At 39.0% G+C, this 25397-nt stretch overlaps 1 protein-coding gene across 3 annotated transcripts in view; it reads right to left on the reverse strand.

The window, feature by feature from the left end:
* Positions 1-25397, reverse strand: part of LOC137287404 (glutamate receptor ionotropic, kainate 2-like) — a 125855-nt gene that overhangs the window by 36443 nt on the left and 64015 nt on the right. For 2 of the 3 annotated variants that reach the window (XM_067819671.1, XM_067819669.1), the window contains one exon: positions 9553-9761. In XM_067819671.1, the coding sequence (XP_067675772.1) occupies positions 9553-9640 (88 nt within the window). In that variant the 5' untranslated portion in view covers positions 9641-9761. Of the gene's footprint in view, positions 1-9552; positions 9762-25397 lie in introns of those variants that run through there. The other variant, XM_067819668.1, reaches the window with a different exon arrangement.

Genomic DNA, 25397 nt, shown 5'->3' on the forward strand with positions numbered 1-25397 from the left:
CACTCGGATCGACAACACGTATCTTTACTCTTTACTAATGACTGCCGTTATGACCTTAACTCAACACTCACATTAGACTGGTTTGGAGTCCTTGCTTCCCATATAGATGTGCTTTTACCCTGGTCTGCATATTACAGCACTACCACTGACGACATTAAACCATGCATTGATGGAACCCATCATGTCTGTGGAAAATGGTGGCACTTGGTAAATAAAAATCGCTGAAACGTCACTGCCAACATGCTCTGACCAAATCATGTGAAATTGTGCATACGTGACAGAGAAAAGGGTAATCATTCAATGTGTTGTTAATGTCTTTTTTTAATTAACATATAGAAACAAACATTGAAAATTCTGACCACAGTATAATGTTGTAAAATTCTCGAGATACAATCGATATTAAATTCCGGCTCTATTTTCAAGGCTACCGGAGTGATTTAACATATTCCTCTGAGTCGAACAAGCGAAGTTCAGCTTTATGGTAGTATTGGGCATTTTATGATGCCGTCTATTTTACTGTTGGAGCTGTCTTTAGATATACCAAGCCGGTAAAGTAGCAATGCATCGTTTTCTCCGAGTCGTTTAGATATAATAAATGGATATCGTTCAGCAAAGGATATTTCATTCCTAAAGGTACCATCGTTTTAATGTCTTTACTCTCGTTATAAAGTAGCTGCAGACTTTACGGCATTAGAAAACCGAGCACAGAGCACACAGTCAGACGACACGGCTATTACTCAGAGGCACAGTCAGAGGACACGGTTGTAGTTCAGAGCATACAGAGGACACGGTTGTCATTTCCAGGATCTTATACCAGAGTATTACCCTTTATTAACCAGGATCCGCTATTTAGAGATTCGTATCTAAGAGTTCTCCTAGTAGTGACCATTCGTCTCTTTGCGTCATACTGTTGTCGGAGGAGCCTCCAAACTTGAACATCCACGACTTGTGTCACTTCCTGTGTTATTGGCCAAACATTTAAAACTCAAAATACTGTCCAAACAACTCTCTTGCATCCACTTACACTATGGTTAACGTCGAGAATAACAAACCAGATTCTCTCTGGCTGTGTCTAGATGACTGATGAATGGAGAATCTTACATTGACATATGAAAGTGAAGCTTGATCTATGCGTGACTTTCTCACTACCCCACAATATGTACTGTACATATTTGTAATTTAAGGTGCTGTATTCGTTCGTGTATAGCAATATCATAACCAAAGGAATCTCACTAACAGATAGCCGCGTGTCTCCCAACACACGAATGATGTACGTCTTTCTGTGCTTACTGTCCTTTTACATTTGATTGATGACTTGCTTATCAGAGAGGAATCCTGCATTAGCTGTCTCCATGAAACCATTTCTAGGCTGATTTCCCCACAGTACTGTGATACTGTATGACCTGGGTTAAATACCATATATCCAATATGTATACATGAGGTTAATTCCCACTGATTGGGGTATCACGGTTGATCAACCCAGATTGTACCAACGAGACAAGGTAGCAGAACAAAACAGTACATCCATGTACGTGTGGAAACTTTCTACCGATTCTTTAGTGTTCTGGTAAAAGGTTACTGGGTGTCTATCATCTAGTCAGTTGTAACAGGTATCAAACGATTTGTTTCTATGTATAAGTGTCCTAGGGATGTATAAGTGTATCTTTCTTCACATCCCAATGTAATGTTATGCAGAAAGTTTAAATTAGACACCAAACCATTAAACTGGAGTGGCACCTGTGCCGGTATGAGCGCATGTGAAAAGGTATTCACGGCTTCTTCCGATTTATCTACTTCGTCTCATAAAGTGTCATATCTCTTTCGACTCAGCATCATAATACGTCCAATTTCTTTTTACATAATACTTTAAGTCACTTTCTTCATAGCCTCATAATACGTCAGAACACATTCTTCACAGCTTCGGAATTTGTCGCATCACTTTCCGCTCAGCTTGGGAATGTGTCACATCACTTTCCTCACAGCTACGGAATATGTGACATCACTCTTTTGCTGACTGTCTGATCACTTTCGTCATAAGTTTCCTTTTAAATCCGTTTTATTTACAGAAGTATTTTAAACGAATTTTAAATTTAATCTATTTTATTCACCCGAGTGCCGTGATTGAACTGAAGGATTTCGTGATGCCTCATACATTGTTTAAGTTTCAGGTTCCCTTGTTTCCGAAAGACAATCAATAACATGTTTTATTAATTTTCTTTGTTTCTGTTTAACTTCACATACCGTGCCAAAAATCCACCATTTTTTATGAATAGCTAGATGCTATCTGTTGATCTGTATCTGTAGTTCTATGATTATATTGGATACATAGTTGCGAAAACATATCGATTGGTACTACTTTTATGTACAGATCAAATCACGTTGTAATAAGCATTTTGTAAATATTCATGAGAAAGTTTGAAAATGATTTTTGTCTTAAAAACCCACACTCTTTTTATGTAGTTGATGTGTGAAAGGCTTATCATACAATATTCCCATTTGCAATTCCAGGCAGCTCAACCACCCATCAAGGCTCGAGCTGGCCTCCCGTAGGATCCTGCACTTGTCAGTTGGAGAATGCTACATACATTTTAAAAGAAAACAAAACTTCCTTAGGGGATGCATTGCTTCTAGATCAGCAGTGTACAGACATTAATGTAAATTCAATTATCTGGATAGTATAAAGGATGTCAAATTTGCTGAAATACCAAAAAAGGACATGCGTATTTTCAACATTTTACTTCTTCTATAATAGCGAAAGACAACAGCAAAGCACTGAACAAGCGCGAAAACGCAGGCCCTTCAGAAAGTGACAGCTGAACCTCTTCATCATTTTGTCAAGACATTTGTTCGTATGGTATTAAGCATACTACAGGTATTAAATATTTATGTCCTGACAGATGTTATTCACTGTTGTGTTCTTTTTTCGAAAACTGTTTCCTGGAAGAGGATTTAGCAATTTGTTTGAAAGTCACAAATTAGAATTAGCGTGAAGCCCAGGAATAGCAATATCAAGACACTGTACCGTTCAAACTATCCCTCACATTAATTTAATGTGGTTCATATGGGGGCTGTGTTTGGGGATTGCACAAAGACACGGTGGACACAATCCTAACAAAACTCTGAGCTCAATGCTGCTGATGTTGAAACGCCACACCATATGAATCACAACGGACCACACGTCCACACAACATTTTTCGTGGGGAAGCCATATGCAAAAATCTTGGAAGGTCTTCAAGAATGCTAAATCAGGCCACAAATAGGACTTCCGTTCTCTCCACATATCACAGCTCACCTGTCTGAATGTTGTGAAAGGTGGATATGAATATATACAATCGATATAATTTGTAGCAGCAGATCCCATAGTGACATCACCAGCTTCAACGTATCAGTTGGAGATTCGGAAAAACAGTCTGCAGTCAAATGTTTCCACGTTGGGTAAACAACAGTGATGCGTATATGATATGATTCTATAGGTTAGAGACCACATGGGAAACACTCGCTACGCCTGGGATACACTATTAAACGTATGTTGAATGGTATCATACGGCACATATTGTAATAATCATTGGCATGGTTGTTGAATATGAGATGTATGTATTTGACTGTTGGCATCACATGGCTAATATAACGGATTATTTCATGATATGTTTTTGTTTCACGCCACACCATTTTTGCCACCTTTTGACGTCGGATTGTAAGTAGTCGAGTCTGGACGAAAAACAAGTGACTGACATCATGAGCATTGATCTGTGTAGCTGGGATATGAAGACAGTTATCAAACAGTCAGCGAAAGTTAACACCTGATCTCGTTACTCGTGTTTTACTGGAAGCATTATTTGCTGAACATCAACTGTATCTAGGGTATATTATCATATGAAACGTTTCCTGAAACACTATTTGAAAGAGTGAGGGTGAGTTGGGATTTCTGACACCAGCAATATCACGGTGGGGGACATATGAAATGGGCTTCACAATTGTAACCATTTGGGGAATCAAACCCAAGTTTTCAGGGTGACAAGCATTTTAACACAAAGCCTCACTGGTGACGTAGTTTGGGGACGTTGTTACAAGCAATAAAGATTCTGTCAGCAATATAAAGTTGCAGGTGTTCGAACAAGACCTATCACAAACTATATGTGTCCATGTGGGGAATCGAACACGGGCCGTCGTGACGCGCGAAGTGTGACCTTGAGGCTAACTCAATGCCTCTTATTTGAATGAAGTCGCATTGCATCGTGATGGTTTTTCAGTGATGATCTAATGATCTTACTCCTAAGACATCTGATACGTTATGTATACAGTTTTTGAAGTCAAGTGGGAACATTGCACATTGGCGTAAGGTTGATCAAGTCTTGTAAAACCCTTCAGAATCACATGAGAAAGGGCATCACTGGATGATGAAAACTAAATACTTAAATCCTAAGTCGGCTGGTCGAACATGGCCACGAAATCACGTGGAAGTCTCTTGTGGTGAACCAAGCACGGCTAACAACATGCAGAACGTGTTTGACAAAACATTCATATATGCTAACTCGTGTCAACCAATATCTCCAGTAATTTCGACCTAACACCATTGCATCTGCCTACAGTCACAAAACACACATCAACCTTGGGACCTCGTTTCTCTCAACGGAGCCATAAGAAGGGAAGCTTTATCTTGAATATGCATTACAAAGACAACGGGGAAATTATCGCTAGACATCGGGCAGATACGCCACAGGCTGGATCTGTTGAGAATATGGCTTAGACTGGGAAAACTAGACAATCATATACGTCTAACTCTCGGGGGATTCAAGTCTATTTCATATTCAAGAAAACCACTCAATCTGCCTATAGACCGAGGCTTAGCCCTAAACCTAAAATAACGCAGTTGAAGATAGGGTTGATCGAGAGTTTAAGGTCAGTATTAATATAAGCATGGTTACTGTGAGCAAACACCGTCTGTCTGTATCACCACATGACGTATATTGGCATGAAAGGCGTCAGCGGCATCTTCGCTCAATCGACGTCTACTGATAGCATTGGAACCGCCTTATTGTTTCAGAGTTGTCAGTCGCGAAGGGCCTTGGCGAAATCCCTGTAAGTCTTCAATATTTAAAGAACTCACTCCACAAAGTCAGTGAATAAATGTACAGTTGGGCGTGTGGATCCATGTCAGACCATTTTGCAAAGGTAAATGGAGAAAGCTTAGGGTATTTGACTTTGAAAGTCAGTGTTAAGCGGAGACGAAGCAATAACATTTTGTTGATCAAAAGTAAACATAGGAGTCGGTAAATATTTGACCGTGGGCGCATGATTTACAAATGAAAAACCTGATGCAATCATGCTGTGTTTAGCCGGAAATACGCAATTGTCTGGCATTGAAGAACCCCAGCATCGATGAGGATTCTAACTGTAATACGCGTACAAACATAATGTAAAAAACATCCGCTGACAAACAGATCAGACCATTTTAACTGCTATTTATTATACTAATAGACGTCAATCACAAATGGAGCAATTTTCAACCTTAGGTTCTTATGCCTAAAAATGATGGTTGGTCAGACCTTAAAAACTGTAACTCGTAAGGTTGTGTGTGAAGTTTTACATTTCAGTCTTGTGATGTTACGTCTCACGACACGTGATTTCCTTTAATGACAATGGTACTATGACTGAACACTGAGCCACGATCTGAGGACACTATGTTTTGTGGTTTTGTCTGGGAATTTCTCTCTATATGTGGATCGTGCCAATGAAGACCCTGCCATGTTCACGTCGGTATCAGAAAGTAGGTCTTGGGTCAAGACCACAGAGAAATGCATTTGTATCAAACGTTTTGATGGCTGAATGCAAGAATTGACAAAATCATGACATATGACGTGTAACCGTCAGATATATCGCTGGTCGTCTATTGTTAAATGATGATTAAATAGCTCATTTCTTTCAGCTTTTTTTTATCTCGGTGATATAGAGGTGACATCTAGGTGAACAGAGCAGTTACATTGTCCGTACATCTGCATCTGTCTCATATTCCGATCTGTGCGTAAAATAAACAAAAAATAAAAAATGAAAAGAAGACTGTTTGAAAAGAAGAACTTTCTCAATAATAAACTCTTCCTTTATGTCGAGAGATATTCCAGCAGTTTCAGAGTTTGATGTTTTTGTTTTTGAACAACCGTACATCATAAGATTACAAGGAACGTCAAATAGCTCTTGCTAAAAAAACTTGTTTGAACGGCGTTTCAAACGTCACGGCCTCAGTAAAACGTAGACATGGGGAGGACATTTCCAAATGCTACGGATCAATGACAATATTATTCCAATTCCTTGTATCGACTTGCGGCATAAATATGTTCCCATGTTGTTTTGGAAGCCGCTAAATGTTATCGTGGATAAAGGATTGTCGTTTTTCTGAAAATCACCATCAGATCAACCTGTGACAACGGGGTGGACACGCATCTTTTGACAAGGAGGGCTAGATCACATAGAATTCAGTGGAGCTATATCGAAACCTAGTGCGCTGTACATGAACTGGCATGTGTATGTACCTCGCGTGTGCTTTCTACGTTCTTAAAAATATATAGGTAATGCATGATAGAATGATATAAAGAGTAAACTCCCCAAACATGGAATGAAGGATAACGCTAGATTCTTAATGAAAATGAAGTGGTCCTAACACTCTCCATAAGTTGATGATAGCATGATTGGCTAGTGGTTAATATCCGAGTTCGATTCTCACGTAGCTACAGTGTAAATCCACTTTCTGTAACCCTTCTGTCATCATCTGACAGGATTTATTTAAAAGTTCGTATTAAACAATACTCACTGAGTCACTGATTCTACTGTTGAGTATTATGTACACCTGTAATGACAAAGCATTACCTGCGAACTACAACGTTCTGTTGGCGCGTTGCACACCTGCTGTGACAACATATACGTCAAGATGGAATGTTTATTGATGAAAGCCTCGACATCGTTTCCTGCTATATGAACGCTGAATGCTGAATGCTGAATGTGTCTCCTAATTTGATGTGTTTACTGTCATATATCGCATGCTGAATACTGGAGACGTCACAGGGGTTTATATATAACGTCACAATGATATAATTGTATGACAGGACGTCATTGCAGGAATATATGGAAAGCACGTATCCCCACAGTCTTGAATCTAGACGAGGTGAATCAATTTTATGTAATGAAGAAATATCCCAAGCGACAGTTGTATGGATTATGAAAAAGCTGGGCTGGGCTTAACACCGTTTGAACTCTATTTCATTTAGGCTACGATATGTAGATTAGTGGGACGAAAATCCGAACGCTTAGCGCGTTTGTGCAAGCCGGTTACGATGGAGCAAAAAGCTTGAAACACAATCATGGCAAATCTGAGATTCTGATTCGAACACAGGATTATCAAAAGGATGCGATTCTCAAAGCACATTGCAGTGTCTTTGGTAAATAGGTACAGGGTATACAATGTGCAATTTTTGAAACACGACAACTTGATCTCACTCTACATTTATCGATCGAACGATACCAACGGTTCTGAAACTGCGGAGGTGTTAAACGTATGTAGTATATTCTGTATATGGTGCTCTAACAGCCTTTCTAGCGATCATAGTTGCATTACACAGATCAATGATAAATTCTGCATGAAAGACAAATGGCCAACATTCGAAAGAGTGCCATAGGTTGTGGAAACATTATTAATCACTTATAATGTCAATATACTTGATGGAATTCTGCAAAAAACATATGTAACAGTATCCATAACAAAGCGCTAAACAACACAGTAAAGGAATAGCGATCTGTGCTATGTAACAGGTTCATACATATCAAGTCATTAAAATAATAAGCGACACTTCAATAGACATTTGATAAAGTTATCCGGGCATGAAGCGCCATTTATGTTATCATATTCAGTGTAGAGAACAAAGCCTTAGTTTCTGCCACCGCCTTGCCATATGTTACCAAGAGTGTTTCATGTGAGTACATTCTGTATGCACCGGATGACTCATTGGTTCTGACACTCTGGCAAGGAGAGATAAACAGAACTATTGAAATCGGATAAAATATTTTCTATCGGTGAAACAAGCAGAAGGACTATTTAGTGTTTAAAATGAACTTTCTGTGTTAATAAAGCTCTATTCGATCGGTATGTTTGCAAGTGTTGTTCAGTCATAACGTATACATATGGAGAGTACTGTTCAGCTTAACTTGTGAAACTCGCTTGTGGGGTACAAGGGTGCCTTGGTGGTTTTTGTGAGGAGGTTTGTTGCGGGAAGTAGCGCAGATAATGGCAACAAGAAGCTGTTCAAAGGGTGCAGTAGATATGGTAGTGAGTGTAGTACTGAGGTCATTACACTGATGGTGAGTGGCAGTACTAATGCCATTACACTGATGGTGAGTGTGGCACTGAGGTCATTACACTGGTGGTGACTGATGGTACTGTGGTCATTACACTGATGGTGAGTGTGGCACTGAGGTCATTACACTGGTGGTGACTAATGGTACTGTGGTCATTACACTGATGGTGAGTGTGGCACTGAGGTCATTACACTGGTGGTGACTGGTGGTACTGAGGTCATTGCACTGCTGGTGAGTGTGTAGATTAACAACTGGTCATTGAAATTAACTAAGTTTACCAAAAAAAGTACACAGTACAAAAAAATATAATGAAATGGAGCCCTGACTTTCTTCATTTTCAGCTAAGGGAATCTAGGCTTGTCACATTGTCTACATTTGCATTGGCTGTCTTAGATATATTTGCTTCGGGGTCTGTTAGACAGACTACTGAGTGTGCCACTGAGGTCATTTCACTGATGGTGAGTGTGGTACTGAGGTCATTACACTCATGGTGAGTAGTGGTACTGAGGTCATTACACAGATGGTGAGCGTGGTACTGAGGTCATGTCAATGATGGTGAGCAATGATACTGAAATCATTACGCTGATTGTGAATGGCAGTACTGAGGTCAATACACTGGTGGTGCGTGGTAGTATTGAGGTCATTACACTGATAGTGAGCGTGGTACTGAGGTCATTACAATGGTGGTGAATGATGGTACTGTGGTCATTCCACTGATGGTGAGAGTAGTACTGAGGTCATTTCACTGATGGGGAGTATGGTACTGAGGTCATTACACTGATGGTGAGTAATGGTACTAAGGTAATTACGCTGATGGTGAGTGTTGCACTGAGGCCATTGAACATATGGTGAGTGACACTACTGAGGGCGTTCCACTGATAGGGATGAGAGATACAAAGACATTTATATTGGCGATAAATGACGGTATTGATTTACTTAGGCTGATGGTGGATTGCATTGCTGAAACAGTCACAATAAGGCGACTGACTGTACTAAGGCATTTGGATTTAGTTTATTGTATCAATGAAGTCGAAGAAAATGACCGTATCTATAAGAGTTAGATGATCTTAATTAACTTTGATTCCTAAATGCGTGGTTTGTAGCTACTTTCTCAACCATCTACCCGCTCCTTGACTGTAACATATATCACCTCAAAATTTAAGTATGGTCAAAGTGATTAAAGTAAAATCAACCGTTGACAATACTCACCAATCCGCAATCTGTCGGGTAAATCCCCATTCACAAGGTGAAGGACGTATAAAACAAGTACTCCAAATGAAGCTGTGGTGGCGTACATTCCGTCTGTTGTCGATACTTAACGATCTATCCTCGTCAACTTTCGTTTCTTTGTGTCCGTCTGGTTAATCCCGCCGTTCAGTTAAACCACGACTGTCGCATCCCTCCAGTCTTACTTAAACCTGAAGCCAAAAGAGGAAATTAGCTTGATCTTCCGTACATACAACATCCTAAACCAATTAATAATGAACATGGTGATATATGGCCATGTCTTTTTTCATTAAGTGATCACGTTTGAAGGCTCCAAGGTCTAACTCAAGCCATCGTGTGTGCATCGTGAGGTAAGCAGTATATATCACATCACGGGTAATGCACGTAGACGGTGTGCAATCTCTGCAGGAAATACATGTCGCCGATAAATGATTATACTCGTCTCCTTATCTTAAATGCTTTAACATATGGCACATAAGATTTGTATGCCCCTAAAACTGAGCCATACACTTGGTGAGAGCACTCATCAGTTCTGTATTCAAGGTCCTTGCTTCAGTGACGCTTTCATGACTGACGATGTAATATCACAAATGTGACATACGTCAACCATTTGTAGTGACAGTGACAACAGCATCAGCAACGACAACAACGACACCGACGATGACGATGACGACGACGACGATGATGATAATGATGAAACAATACACTGCATGTAAAATTCCGCGTCATGACAACGGAAGGATATATAGGATATATAGGAGAAAACAGGCAAGATGCAAATCAAAAGCAGCTGTTTTCTGTACAGTTGCTATGGTTAGGCTGTTTACCATTCTGCTGCCACCATAATACCATAAATAATACTATGAGCGAAACAAATATCAACACAGCAATAAAAACGCAAAAATGAATACATTTTCAAAACTGTATATAAAGATAAGCTGTACCTATATTGGAATGAACATGACATCAGGAATATATTCTTATACAACCATGCAGCGGATAGAAACAATCAAATGCATATGTGGCATGTGTTCCATGCACTGCTTCATCTGAATGTCACTTAACAACAAAGGAAATACATCAACCACGTGAATACTGGATGGGAAAATAGATACAGTTTGACATTGTCGTTACTGCAACGTAAAACTACTATCATCTGATGTGGTCGAAGAAGCGAGTAGAGTACTAGGGATACAATAAGCAATTCAACAACAACAACAGTGACAACAACAACAACAGCTAACTTACAATTATACTAGTACACAATAAACGACAGAACACAGAACATAGATCCTCCACTCCATATCATTCTGTGGACATGAATATCTCTCACCAAATGGATAACACGTTGGGGAATATTCTGGTATTAAGGTGGTCTATATTAAACAATTGCTCCTTACCGTGCTGTATATTCAGCTTGAAGCCACGTTGCTAAACGCTTTTCAGTTCTACCAAAGACATTTGATATTTCACCCGGGCCTGCCTGTATTGATGATCACTTCTGTGTGACCAGAACAGCAATCACATTGCTGGAGAGGGATACATATGATATACAGGATTCTCGGCAGAACACTCGGGGAGATTACATGGAAGGTACAGGTCTTGAGCGAGCTTTGTTTAATAAAGGCTACATTGTGCTTGAAGCTCGGCCTGGTGCACCCATTGTTTACGACCTCCAGTTGTCAGCCACAGGTATACGTGTATGTATAAACGAGTGTAATCGGATCCACACTGCGTGGATGTATCTAGCTGTGGATCAATGTGTTTTGTAGGTTGTTATATGTAACTCACATGATTTGCCTGACGAGCTGAATGGCTACAGATATAGGTGTTGTATATAGGTGTGACATTATTCAGATTTATCCATAACGCACAGGTGTATTATTAGTTGTTAGGTAGACTACCGCTGGGGAACGTATTGTTGTGAAGCTTTCTCTGTATGTGGACATACACAGGTGGTTTGTATATACATATAAGATCACAGATCACTGCGATCTGCATCAGTCTAATTGTTTTTAAGTATTGTTGTTGATATATATATATTGGACTTGTGGTTTTGTTTCTTTAGATCAAGATAACACATCAATGTATGGCCCAATGACAAAGAACGACGTGTCAGTGTCACCATATGAGATCTGCCTTTAAAGGCAATATATTGGTGTTTCCGCTTCGTATTTTAGTGAACCCCTACAAAAATTAAGAAAAACAGAACCTCCATAATACCCAAAACAAGTTGAACCCTCCCCCATCCATAAAAGGAAACAAGATCATACCAAAACAAAAATAAACAGGTAAAGTGGCTAATGTTATTGGCGTATAGTTACATTTGTGTCTGTCATTATCAAACTATAAACAAATTAAACATTGATGCCACAAGCTCGATGACATCTGGTAATCGCACAATAAACTAGTCACTGGCGAATGCTGTGACTGGCCACATATTGACCAAGATAAAACAAAAGCCCCACTGAAAATAAAATGCTAGGGATTTTAAAATGAAGACATACATTGACATTCTGAGTTACTATTTTATTGTTCCTACATACTAGTATATTATTTCATCAATGTATCGCAAGCGTTTGTGGAATCTAGTTTAGTTCAGCATCTAGTGTGTGCCTCTCTACTGGATGGTTTTGTACAGTCAATCACAATTTACGTCTTTAATGTACTTATTATATCACTACTGGTCTGAAGTGTGGTCATCTTGTTAACAGGTGTTGTACAATAAGCTCATGAAACTAAACGTTGACGTGATAATCAGATGAACACACCAGCTGATGGAAAATATACTATAGGATCCACTCTTCGGTTATTTTAGCCATTCGCAATTCAGGTTATGTTACCGGGAACCAATGATCATCTTTGGGGTCCTCTAAGTGATCTTAAGAGCAGTAGAGACGGTTCGCGATAAAAAATGCATGACTGAATGTTGTAGACAAATTCAATCAATGACATGGTAGAGTAAAACTGAAAATGACCTTTTACATTGGAGCAATTGTACAGAACTTGAATTCTGATTAATGGATACAATATAATGGTTGTAGACAAATTCAATCAATGACATGGTAGAGTAAAACTGAAAATGACCTATTACATTGGAGCAATTGTACAGAACTTGAATTCTGATTAATGGATACAATATAATGGTTATAACGTCATCGACCAATTAGTAATGCTTATGTTGGCGTCTTTTGTCAACACGAGGAAGACAAAACGTAGGACAAGTAAAAACTAAATAAATACCTATTCAATTTAAATGTATTTAAATAAAGTAAGTAAAACCAATTTCTAAACCAATTCCAACACACAAGTCAGCAGATTCTCGTTTTCTGGCGACCAGGATGGCGGTGTGGTGTTTTATTTGATAAAACAATCATCTTCTGCATGAATAAAAGAGTCTTATTACCAGTAAATTACACCTTAATTTTTTGTCACAGGGTGTTTGGGCGAGGAGGCATGCACAGAAGGAATTCAATCATGGCAGAACCTATGCCGACCACCCACTAAGCCGACAGGGAGAAGGCTTGACCATTGAGGCAAGTAACAAGTTCAGTCTATCTTTCTCTGGAGCTACCTTCAAGCATAGATAAAGGGATTGATAGTCCCGAGCAGTGCTATATTCCGTTTGATGCATTTTCAGTATGGTGAGCACTGTGTCTTTTGAAGTGACCATAACGGCAGGGGTACATGGGCTGTTTAACGTTAAACCCTGAGCCAGATGTTATTATCCATGTCCAACTATATTGGATCACAGTTGGTGCTGAATCCCTAGAAGTCTGACGCAGCGGAATCTATTGAATGCCAAAGCAGACTGAATCGACCATAGTTCCCAGTCTGTTCAAGTCTGCGTTACTTCATGATGGCTAGTTGTTATGGGGGAAGGGTGATCATGCAGGGTTTGAAAAAGGTTGAAAGAATAACGGTATCTTTGACACATTAATGTTTTGTTTTTTTCAGGTATAAGACCTAACGTTTGAAAATATTCACGATATGTAAATGAATCAGTTTGAATCAATAGCTTTTTCAACAATGCATTCATTTTCATATTTTCAAAGGCTACACGAGTGTTGGTAGTTCAAGCGATGTGGTTATGCAAGAGCACTTGGTGTGAAAATAGCCTAGTATTACCATAATTTAAATGTTTTAATGTCATCTCTTTCCAGTCACTCTCGTTATGTGCCATTAAAACATCAAAGGACTTTGTTACATATGCAGTATGAATAATTGTCATATTTACAGTACATATTCCTCGTAGAATTTCGAGGTACCATGGAAACTGACTGCAGATTTGCAAAGCAATGTCCCAAGTAGCTATACACATGACAAATGTTACACATGACTGTAATCTCGATATGTTTTCAGATTCTATAACGTTTTCCAAATCTAAATTATTGTTATAAAACTATGATATTTTCCTCATGCATGTCAATCATAACCTGAAAACGACCGTTACAAATAGGTGCGGGGTTTCCAACAGGGAGGTCTAGATCAGGACATGTACATTCAAGGCTTTTTGCAAACACCTGGTGTCATCACTGATTTTTATTGATCCATTCCAATTCGTTTAACCGCTGTTTAGCCGAATACACTCAATAGAATCTGCTTCCCGAAGACCCAAAGTGAATAATCTTTGACGTTTCACAATCCCTTTAGAAAAATGAAATAAATCTGAATTTGAGTTTCATACAGTTTTACTAAGAAAGAACCCAAACAAAAAAACAACAACACAGACACACAGACACACAGACACACACACGCACACACGCACACACACACGCACAGACAAAAAAAACCCCAAACCGTTAAATCTTCCATTCAGAAGCGGTTTTCGATACTGTTTACTACATGTCTCCGTAACGTCTTCTTGTACATAAAGATCTGACGTCAAGATTAGGAGCGATGTCTTTAGTCGGCCGTCCTTATTTATGAGATTATTTATCCCCGGAAAAAACAGTGCACGGTATCTGGTTTCCAACCATTCATGTGTTTTCTTACTGCTAATTCGAGAACCTCAAACACATACATTACTCGTTGACCCGACACGCGGTCGATCCCCTCCAACTCAGAAATCTGGAAAAATCCTTCTACAATTTGGACTGGTAACAGGGTTCCCAGAGGATCCCAGAGGTCTTCATCGAGGATTCCATCATGATTACGCCAAGTATTTCTCCCATGTGATGCTATCTATTAATGTCAGAACATCAGCATGAAAAATCGGACTTTTGACGATAGCGTAGTGATTCGATAGTGATTGCGACAGGATAATGAATGATAAATGAAGGAGACTACATCCTTGTCTAACCCCACTATGTGGTAAACGGGGCCGTTTGTATTGTAGATAACTGTGACATTTATCGATGATTTCTTTGACGATAAGGCAACTATATCACGTATAAGGGCAGACAAAGACAATGGACATTCTAACATACATTCTTGCACACATTAGTCGATTTTAAGCAGTATTAAATAGGCATATCGTGGACGACAGTTGCACACCATATTCTAGTAAATCAATAACACTCTGTGAGCCAGTAGATATATATAGTCGAATACCCTTACGTGATTGATTTCTATAAACAAAACTTATCGAAGGATCCATGTTTAAAAGTAGATACCTTAAATGCATTCATTTGCTCATCTGTTAAAAATGTTTTCTTCATATTTGTCTATTTCTACTAAACTCAATTTCACTTCAGATTAAGTTCAAATGGCAATAGCAACTGTTGTAACTCACTAACTAAAACTATCCAACTAACTCACTCACGTGATGCATTAACAAACAATTTACTGAAAGTAACTAAGAATACTCTTCAAGTGGCATATTGACTCAACCCACGACGCCCAACGTAGCCCTCGTTTCAGCTATCTGATAACGCCATTGTGTTGCTTAAACAGTGGTGATAGTAAAATGTAATCTTTCGGAACCCGTGTCAAGGGAAATGGGAAACAGCGCTGTATCGTCTCCCTACATTTCTCATGTTAAAGTAAATAGTGGTGTTGGGAAGCCTCGGGCCTTGGAAGAAGATTGAGCAAATCCGACTATGAAACACTGGAGCCATTGTAGTTATTACAGCATGTTAGACCAAGGGGAATGGAAGCAGTTGGGGCTTATTAAATCCCCCGTCCGGTATTAATTACTTCTGGGACTGAGAACATCAAAGGCTCCATTTCACAAAGTTCACACGAGCTCAATTCACCGGTTGAATCTGAGAAGAAAGGTTGGTACCATCTCTAAATAATTATGTTGCCAGTCACTTTTACACAAGACAGTTACTTAAACACTGGGCCTATCGTAACTGTCTTTTATTTTCTCTACCCAAAACATATAACTACATGCATTTACCAATTACAAAATGTTTTTTTTATGCATTCAGATATAAACGTACAGGATGCATTCTGTACACTTGAGGCATTGCACATGGGTACATTTCCCAGATGTACAATACTCATTCATTTGTGAACGTTTATTAGATGCAAAATTTGTAACATGAAATTATATGAATACAGCGGTTTTGTGTAAACATTTTCATATCAAATACTGTGCATAGAACCTGCGGATACAATAGTTGTTAGTTGCATCCACTTAATGAAACTAGTGTGTGCTATTGATAAAAGAACATATTGACTAATTTTCTTACTACCATTCAAGACAGGTGCTCCAAGCAGGTGTTAAGGCATGGATTGCAATTCACAAACAAACACAAAAGGTTGTATTGTTATCCAGCTTTAGCCCCTTTATAATCCCAGCAATAGAAAGTAACATAATACATAATGCATTTCAGGACCATGTGTTTGAAGATGATTAAAGGAATACAATAAATACGCAAGGAAAAAAGTTAATATCAAGCTTAAGCTCAGTGCGGTCTCGCAAATGCGATAATGAATAATACTGCTTTGGGGAATTATCATTTGAATGAGTGTAACACAGTACAAAAAAAGCAGATACGGAGAATTATTATCTGATTTTTGAAAATTATTTGCAACGGAAATACCGTAGTGACTTACTGAATTAGCAAATGTGTTGCAACAAGAATGCGATGTATGCGCATTTGTAGAAAAATAGAGGAAATAAATATTAAATAATCTGAACCTTGAAGAAAAGAACGCTGCACGCTGAATTTATAAACCTATTCTCTTAGAAATATATTACTTCGGGACATGTGTGACTATTTTCTTTTTATATTCATGCTCAGTGTTACATTGCAGAACGAGGAATAGTCAGAAAAACGAACAGTTTTTCATTGACTGTTTTCCAGCCACACTCCACAAATACTCCAGCTATATGGCGCTGGTCTGTACACAATCGAGTCTGGCTTAGTGTTCAACAGCATGAGCATCGATCTACACGACTGGGATCGATAACATGTGTCTACCAAGTCAGCGAGCATGTCCACCTGATCCTGGTAGTCGCCTCTTAGGACAAGCGGGAGTTGCTGAAGACCAGGGGCTCCTTTCATGAAGCAACATTTACTAAGTTTAACCTTAACTCACATTCTTTAACACTGCACTAAAGTCACCTCAGTGACTTACGATCACCTTAGTGCTTTATGAAAGGAGGCCCAGTTCTAATCCGTAAATGCACGGGTAAAAGGTGAACAGACAATTTCAAGCAGCCCCCATCCCTTACTTATGAATCACAGAACATTTTCAGCAATAACACCATGTGTTTGCGTGGACATAAAGTATTAGTTTGATGCTAATTGATTGATCAAACCATCTAGCCAAATCAATGACAAGATGTCACATCTAACACGACCCTATTTGTCACGTGCGTATTTTATATGTACAATTGATCGATTGCTGCGTTACGTGTTTCAGGGACAATTATGCGACTAATTATTGACTGCCAAGTCTCCGCCTTGACCCACCTGGAATACTGGAATCTATGAAACAGTTTTATTTGCACAAGCATTTCGACAGATGCTTATTTAACAGTATTCACAATCAATAAGAGTCGTGTTTTCAACACTGGTTTCAACGAATGTCAGTTGTGATAATTGAAATACTCAGCTAGGATCATGGTGTAATGGTTTTGCAAAGCAAATCCCGTTACGCAGTCATTGGAAAGAGTAGTTTTAATATTTCGTAAATCGTATTAGCCGCGGATTAATCTCAACGAAAAGGTCAGGCCACAGCTTTTAATACCGAAGAGTATGTGCTATTAATCGTAATGGGAAGACGGTTATTTTAGCTTCAGATAGTACAGATGTGTCATGAAAAAAACCAACATTAAATAGAAACATGCGTCAAATGTAAAATTCACGCAAAAGAATATTTTTATCGAAACGTGTTCGGTTAAATGGATGGCGATCACTTACACTTTTAAGGCATTGCTAAAAGTACATTGCATAATGTGCCCCTTGTATCAACCGTTCACCGAGTGGAGTTCACCTTAGGTAAAAGCAGATTAATTCAAAAGCACTTCAAGGTTACCATTCAGGTACATGTCATTCTCTAGCACTAATGTAAAACATTGCATTACTTGATGCCAGTACGAAGCGTTATTCGTACATCCACATATTACATAGATGCAATGCCTCCTAGTCTTAGCAATATTTTAATCCATGTTCCCTTTGTTTTGCTCCTTTTCTTGCGGCTGAGGTGCGAATATGACGTCCATTAGACGTTGCGTTTAATTCAATGTAAGTAGCTCACAATCCTTGAGTATCTCGAGAAAAAGCCATAATGTATATAAATGTGCAAAATGCGAAGGAACTGAAAACAATGTATTGCAAGAATTAGCAAAATGAATGTGAATTTCATCTTATCTGAAAGCTTTCAAAGGCTTAGTGTGTCTTTGTAGTTTGGTCAGAATTGAGAGAGGGAATTGTACAGAGCATCGTCGCCATCTTGATGTGTCCATTGAAACATTGCTCCTCTTTTGATGAAAAAATCTTTTCACAGAACAGATGTAAAGGTTTTTGATAATTACTCTGAGTGTGAATGGAGTAACGGAGACAATGTATGATCTTGCAGGAGTAGATTTTTAGACGTCTTTACTCTGTTTCAATCAACATATTGGATCATGATTTGTCTTAATTCTGGTGTGCCTTAATGTACGTTGATTAACGATTTTTTTCTAATTGAGATTTGCCTGGGTTACTTAAAAACTTTGCTTCACTAATTAATAATATTAGCATAGCTGCTTGTATCTTGTTCCCACTGATAACGTGACACCTATTGCACCAATTTTTTAAACAGTTCTTGATCCCTGGACCTGTCCAAAGAACTTCATATCTTATCGATACATGCACGAATAGGAATGATCTCTTACAACGGAAACAAGAATGCACAGTGTTAAGAATCATATCACCTTGGTTTCATAACCTTGTGTATACGTGAAACCATTGCATGGAAGAACTAGTACCGAAGTTTACCGATTCAATCAGAGAAGACAGTGGCTTTCCTTCAGACGTTACAACATTGATAGTTCCAAATGGAAAAAAGCCCAATCAAACATCTAAAACTGATCCATAAGTGAATGGGTTGAAGTAGTTGTTTGTAACCACATAATTGCCATTTATATGAATAACAGACCAAAGCACATTTCTGCATCATAACGTTAGGGTTCCAGTCATAGAACTTTCTGCAACTAGACCGCAAGTGTATGTATGATGAAACATTCTTATGGGCCATCTTCCTACGCGGAATACACACAAAGAGCAATCGCATCAGTTAAACAGTAGTCAGGTTTCAGAAAGGAAAGCAAATACCAAGTATCAAGATCAAACTTCACCATGAAATTAGGAAACAATCTTCAATCTATTGGTATCTCCGCTTTCTGTGTATTCGTCACTCCAGAACCGATAAAGTAGCCCTTTTTCAAAAGTAGTTCTTGTTTACTGCATTTTGATGGCGAAGTATCTGAATCCGCGGAAGGGTTCTCCGCTAAGTGGCGGTAATTCACCCTGAATATGCATGCTCAGTACATGACGACAGAAATGCGATGGAATGGACACAATAATGGTTATTAAACACCATAGCTGTCAGGTATTTTATGCCAGTCGTGATTACTCTTATGTGTGGAAAGCTAAATCTTAATTTTGATGAGAAATTAATTGAAGAAATGTGATCAATTCCCCGTTCATCTTTGACCTCGGTTGCCACCCCAATGAAGCAGAATCTGACTGCCGGACCTATCTCCCTATCAGCAATTTGTCCATAACGTGTAGTTAATTAAGCTTCATTTAGGTGTTGAGACGTTCAGATAATACATGGATGGTTCACTAGAGATAAGAACATCGGCTTAGCATTTTTGGCGACGACTTCAAAGGCAACTTTTTCAAACCGTTCAAATTTGTTACAAAAAGATCGATGCATCTCCAGGCAAAACAAAGGAACGCATGTGCACTTTTCATGAGAGAACCTTTGCAAGTAACAACATTAATCATACGCTATATGAGTAGGTTCGGAATATGCGGATAAACATCGACTACTCAGTAATTTGGGAAACTACGTATAAACATCCAGTACTACTCCATCACACACTGTCAAAGATAAGAATTTTAAACCGGTAACAAGGGGTTGATTGCATGGGTATCATCCATGGAAACAGTGATGACGAAGTCCTTTAACCAGAGAGTACCAGAGATTATCTTCTGCCAGGATATCACAATAGGGAATCATCATATACCATATCTTTTCATGATTTTCCAAAGACCGTCATGAGATTTTGCTCTTCTTGTGTAATTTCATCCCCTGACTACAGGCGGCAATCTATGATTGGAGAAGCATGTTGTATGTCTATCACCTAGAGTGTGGGCGAGATGAAAATGCCACTAAACCATGTTGTACCTCCAGAAATATGGAGATTATACTCATAAAAAGATAATCGATTATGTATGTGTAAAATGTAACACTTGAGGCATGTCTCAAACACACGTCAATGGCAAATCTCATTTCCAAACTGGGTTAGCTTGCCCTGTCACGATTGGGATACACATTAACGGCAGATTTGTGAGGACACGATATCCGAGAAGGCAAACATTCAGAAACTAGCGTGCAAGAGTATCCGTCTCATATGTATTACCACAGGGATCACAGGAACTTCGGCTCAAGACAATAACTGATTATCGAACGATACAACTCTTTCACTTTCCTCCTGCGAACATACATATGCGTTACAATGATGCCTCTGTTGACGTTCTTGTGCATTACACGACACGCGACACCAGAAGGGATGCACATAGTCCTACTCCTCGTCCATGAAGATGATCCCAAAATATCTGCGCCGACCTTTTGGCAGCACTACAAGAGCCTGCTCTTCTGAGAACAGAGATAAAATAGATACATGCAGGATATGTCCCCGTTGCTATGAAGGGATTCTCGCAGACGCAGTTTTATCTGGTGAGGGACAACCAAATGTGATGTTGACGTATGCGCCTTTCACAACTGACAAGGGAATATATTGCTTGACAGATTACCTTGGATTAGCCATTTACTATAGTTGCTGGTAGCTGCATCGCACAATCACTACACTCAACGGAATTACGGATCTGAAAAGGGCAGATACTGTGCCCAGTTTTATTAAAGCAGTACTCCTCAGAAATACGACTGAAATGGCAATTAAGTGCTTCTAATGCGTATAATGGCCAGTCAGATCGAGGTGTCTGGGAAATACCCCCCTGGGTATATTAAAGTCCTAATCGGCCCACAATAGGACTAAACAAATGGCTAGTTATTGTGCGTGGCTTAATGGAAAACTAATTTAATAATTCTGTTGTTGTATACACTCTGTTTCAAGCCTTAAAATGCATGCTGAACCTTTTGAAATGATGTCATTTAACCATCGCAAAATAACATTTTACGTTGTCAATATTTGCATGTCGATGACGGGTTCCCAGTCATAGTGAGAGGTTCATCTGGAGAGCTCTGTAATAACCCGGGATGGATACAAAGCAAACACGGATGACCTTGTAACGTCATTATCGTAAGGACAATCAGACTGAACCAGCAAAAAATACCAGAAGATAGTTCACTGCACTTTAACTCGGTCCTCTAGAAGGCAGGGAAATGAGAGTATAGCTCCTCGTGCCCAGCTCTTTTCAAACGTGTAGAACCATTTACTGGGCAATCATCCTATTGAATAATATGATTGGGCGGCAGAAAAAATAACATAACAACCCGATCGATAACGCATGAAAGTTTTGATGGGTAGACACCAAAGATAAAGTGAGAGAAACAGACGGGAGGGTGAGGGTGCATATAACTTTATATGAATATTAGGAAGAGTGTTGCGAAACGACCGAACAAGGTCACCAGAGAAAGAAGGATCAATGTTCTCCCGGCTGCTAATTTCAGCTGTTACTTGCATATGCACACATCTGTCAAACTTGGCGTAGTTCTAAACTCTGCTGCGACCTAAGAGAGAATCCAATTATCTATTCTGTCAATTTGTTCTCTCTGTGTCCACACTTTGTCTCATGTTACATAAATTATATGTCGACAACAATGGTACTATATTAGACACAAAGAATTGCCACAGTTTATTGAATGTAGAATGTATCCTGATTATGGTCCTTAGAATAGCAGCAAAACCTTAAACGTCAACATCGTTACTACTTTAGATAAGACAAGATAACTAAAAAAATACAAATATCTTTGCAACTGGCGGTTGTGGTGGTATTACTATTGCTATAGAAGCTTTGTCTGCTGCTGTTGCTACTACTGTTATTACTATTACTAATACTAATAATGATAATAATAATGATAGTAATAATAGGCAACGTTTATAGTGCAAGACTCCACAGATGATAACATCCATGTAACACACATTCTGAACCCCTGAGGATCATAATGCATCTAAAGGTCAAGAACCATTGGAAAAATTGAAACTGCCGAAACCAACAAAGTGTGTTCATATTATTAAAGGTCAGATTTCAGAGGCCACGACAATTAATGTCACGTGGTAGTCTTGGGTTGGCAACTACATCGACGGTAATCACAACCGAGATCAACCATCACCTTCAATTATGGATCATCAGGGGATGATTATATTTGATATACAGTTACCGTCGTTTTGACTTACTTTTGGCAACACTCTTGGCAAAGCTCATGCACTGCCTGCTAATAATCTATAATTACAGAATAATAATTAGCACGTGTCTAAAAATAGATTTTGGCTGTGGCAAGAGTGACATATACATGATCAAGTTTCGGGCCGAATCATAGAGTTCCTTGTCTACCAGGAATACTATGAGAAGAGAGATTGAATCTAAATGTGATTACCATTTATTGTGCTATGATTTGATTTTACAGACCTGATACTCCAGCATATTTGTACTGTACTATCAGTTCCGCATGTAACAAGCTCCACTAAACATTAAACTCACATAGCTTTAATCAAATAACGTTATTCACTTATGCGGTAACGTTATACGTCCTCTGCAGAAAAGAATGCGTCATGCCCGGTAATAACTAATTTTTTGGATTTTCCAAGGATTTCAAGAGAATACGCAGAGAAACAAATTTGACATCAGATCCTACAACCACAAAATATTTGTTCCAAGGCTGACCCCGCGAAAATTTGTCTCGTTTTCTCAAAGATATTGATTTGCTACTCCTTGAAGAGGAACATTGTGTTTATCTTTAAGCATCGATCCCCTATCACCGATTATCAAATCTGGTTCCATCTTGAAGGCGTTAATATGACTACGTGTTCATACTTAGGGTTAGTTTTAATAAAGAATCGTAAACATTCCAACACAAAAACGAAGTGAAAGGGAAATCTATTACATGGTGCTTCTTCTAAATGCATATCCAATTGCAGTTTCTTTAATCCGCAATGTACGATGTCATGCAATGTATTCTTTTGGGTCTCATATCTATGATCCATATACAATGTTTACATTATAAAACTACCGACCGCTAGTATCTTAAAATAAATCATGAATATACTCAAATTCTAATGATGGTCTATAAAGGATGGTAATACCATTTGGAATGTTTTGAATTGCTTACAATTGCTATCCCGATCAGCATATGTATTCTTCAAATATGCTATCTTTAGATTCACAGGGCATTCAAATGGCAATACTAAGAAAGGCCTACACTTTTTTGCAGAAGCGTTTTCGTCCCTTGATACTACGGCTTGTATCTAACCCAAGGACATCAACTGTCACAGTGTCTCTGTGGATTTACTGTTGTGTTTGGTATATTGACGAATGAGAAACACTGAAGATTTTTCAACTGGAATTTTTGCGATTCAGCACAAATGAAAGGCAGTATGTCGTTGACGTATTGATCTTTTTAAAGCACTATGCAAAAACGCGAGAGGCTAAAACGGTTGGCTAATGCAATTTACCAGCAACTGAATAGATAATTCGGCCTCTGTTTGTCGTTGCTTTACTGATTTACAGCGTTTTCTTTCCAAGTGGGGCATAATTTCATTTGAGGCGATTCAGTTACCTCGAGGGATAAAATTTGAGTCAGGTCCCCAGCATCACAGTAACTTTCTCGTTCCTTCCCGAATTTTGTCTGTTGACGTTCTTCTCGATGGTAATATTGGTTTGGCTAGCCAGGAGGTGATCGCTGTGATTGTGGTGATGAAAGATGTTCACTATTTGTAACTATTTATACGTAATATGTCCATGATTACCCTGCCCTAAAATTCCAATAGACATACCACCTCACGAAAGTGTTCATTCGTTTTCAAACTAAGCATGAGATTTTGTTCGCTTCGTGGCTCTTATGTTGAGTTTCCAAATGCTGATTATAAGCCTAAACCATACGTCAGTAGGATGAAGGTAGAGTAGCATGTATTTTCATATTAACGCATTTCAAATGCATTTGAATTGTAGTTGACGGTCAAGGATTATTTAGTTGTAGCTGACGGTCACTGACTATCAATTAATATTCTATCACTTCGTGGCATTGACACAGAAGGTTGAATTCTACTAAGCGCAGTCTGGGGTTCTTGAATCATCCCAATTACCCGCTTGATATATATGTCTATCGCCTGGCCCGAGAACACGCTGTGGTATCTTTGCAAGAATGCAATGATTCATGTTGTGGGTGTCCTGGAATCCGTTCATTTTGTGTGGTGTTTGTTCATGCAACAGAGATAGGAGTATTTGTACTCATTACGCCTGGACATTTTGGTGTGTCCTTTTGTCAATATAGCTGGCTTCGTGGTACAATGGATGTTGAGTGTGGTAGAAGGTAGATGGTCAGTAAACTTGATGGAGGCAACAGACAAATGAGGTGGTGTCTGAGTGGTGTTTCCATGTTAAAACGCAGCATGTTTTTCAAGCATGGTGTGCTATCGCTACTGATTTATCCCACGTAGTACAAGAAGGCACACACACGTGCATGTAGCTGCAAGTGTAAGATAGTCCTGGACGAGACAGTAAACCTCTTCCCCTAGTCCCTAACAAATATTGAAAACAAACATCACTACCAATATATAGCGTCGAAAACTAGTTCTGGACGTACTGAGCCAGAGCCAGAATACGGTCTTTTGACGTCATAAATGACGTGTATCCGCCATGATACCCTTTCCTCCTTTGTATCATGAAGTGACGGATTGTCATGTGTGTAAGGTAAGTAAAAACGTTAAATACGTCTTCATCAGCATCTGTGTGAACTGAAAATCAAGTAAAGGCTTCCAGATGACGTCAAGCACGCCATTGGTATTTTAACCAACACAAATACAGATTGAACAAGCCATTACGTGCGCAGTGCATATATACCGAAATGCCCTCTCATTCATACACGCCACTCTGGTGTGTTACACGCGTAATATGAACGTAATAGAAACAGTATCCCCATTAACCTTGGGGTATGCTAGTACAGTATAGGACGTTAATAGTACTTATTACCATGACGTT

This window comes from Haliotis asinina, chromosome 6 (assembly GCF_037392515.1).
Source record: "Haliotis asinina isolate JCU_RB_2024 chromosome 6, JCU_Hal_asi_v2, whole genome shotgun sequence".
Taxonomy (NCBI): domain Eukaryota; kingdom Metazoa; phylum Mollusca; class Gastropoda; order Lepetellida; family Haliotidae; genus Haliotis; species Haliotis asinina.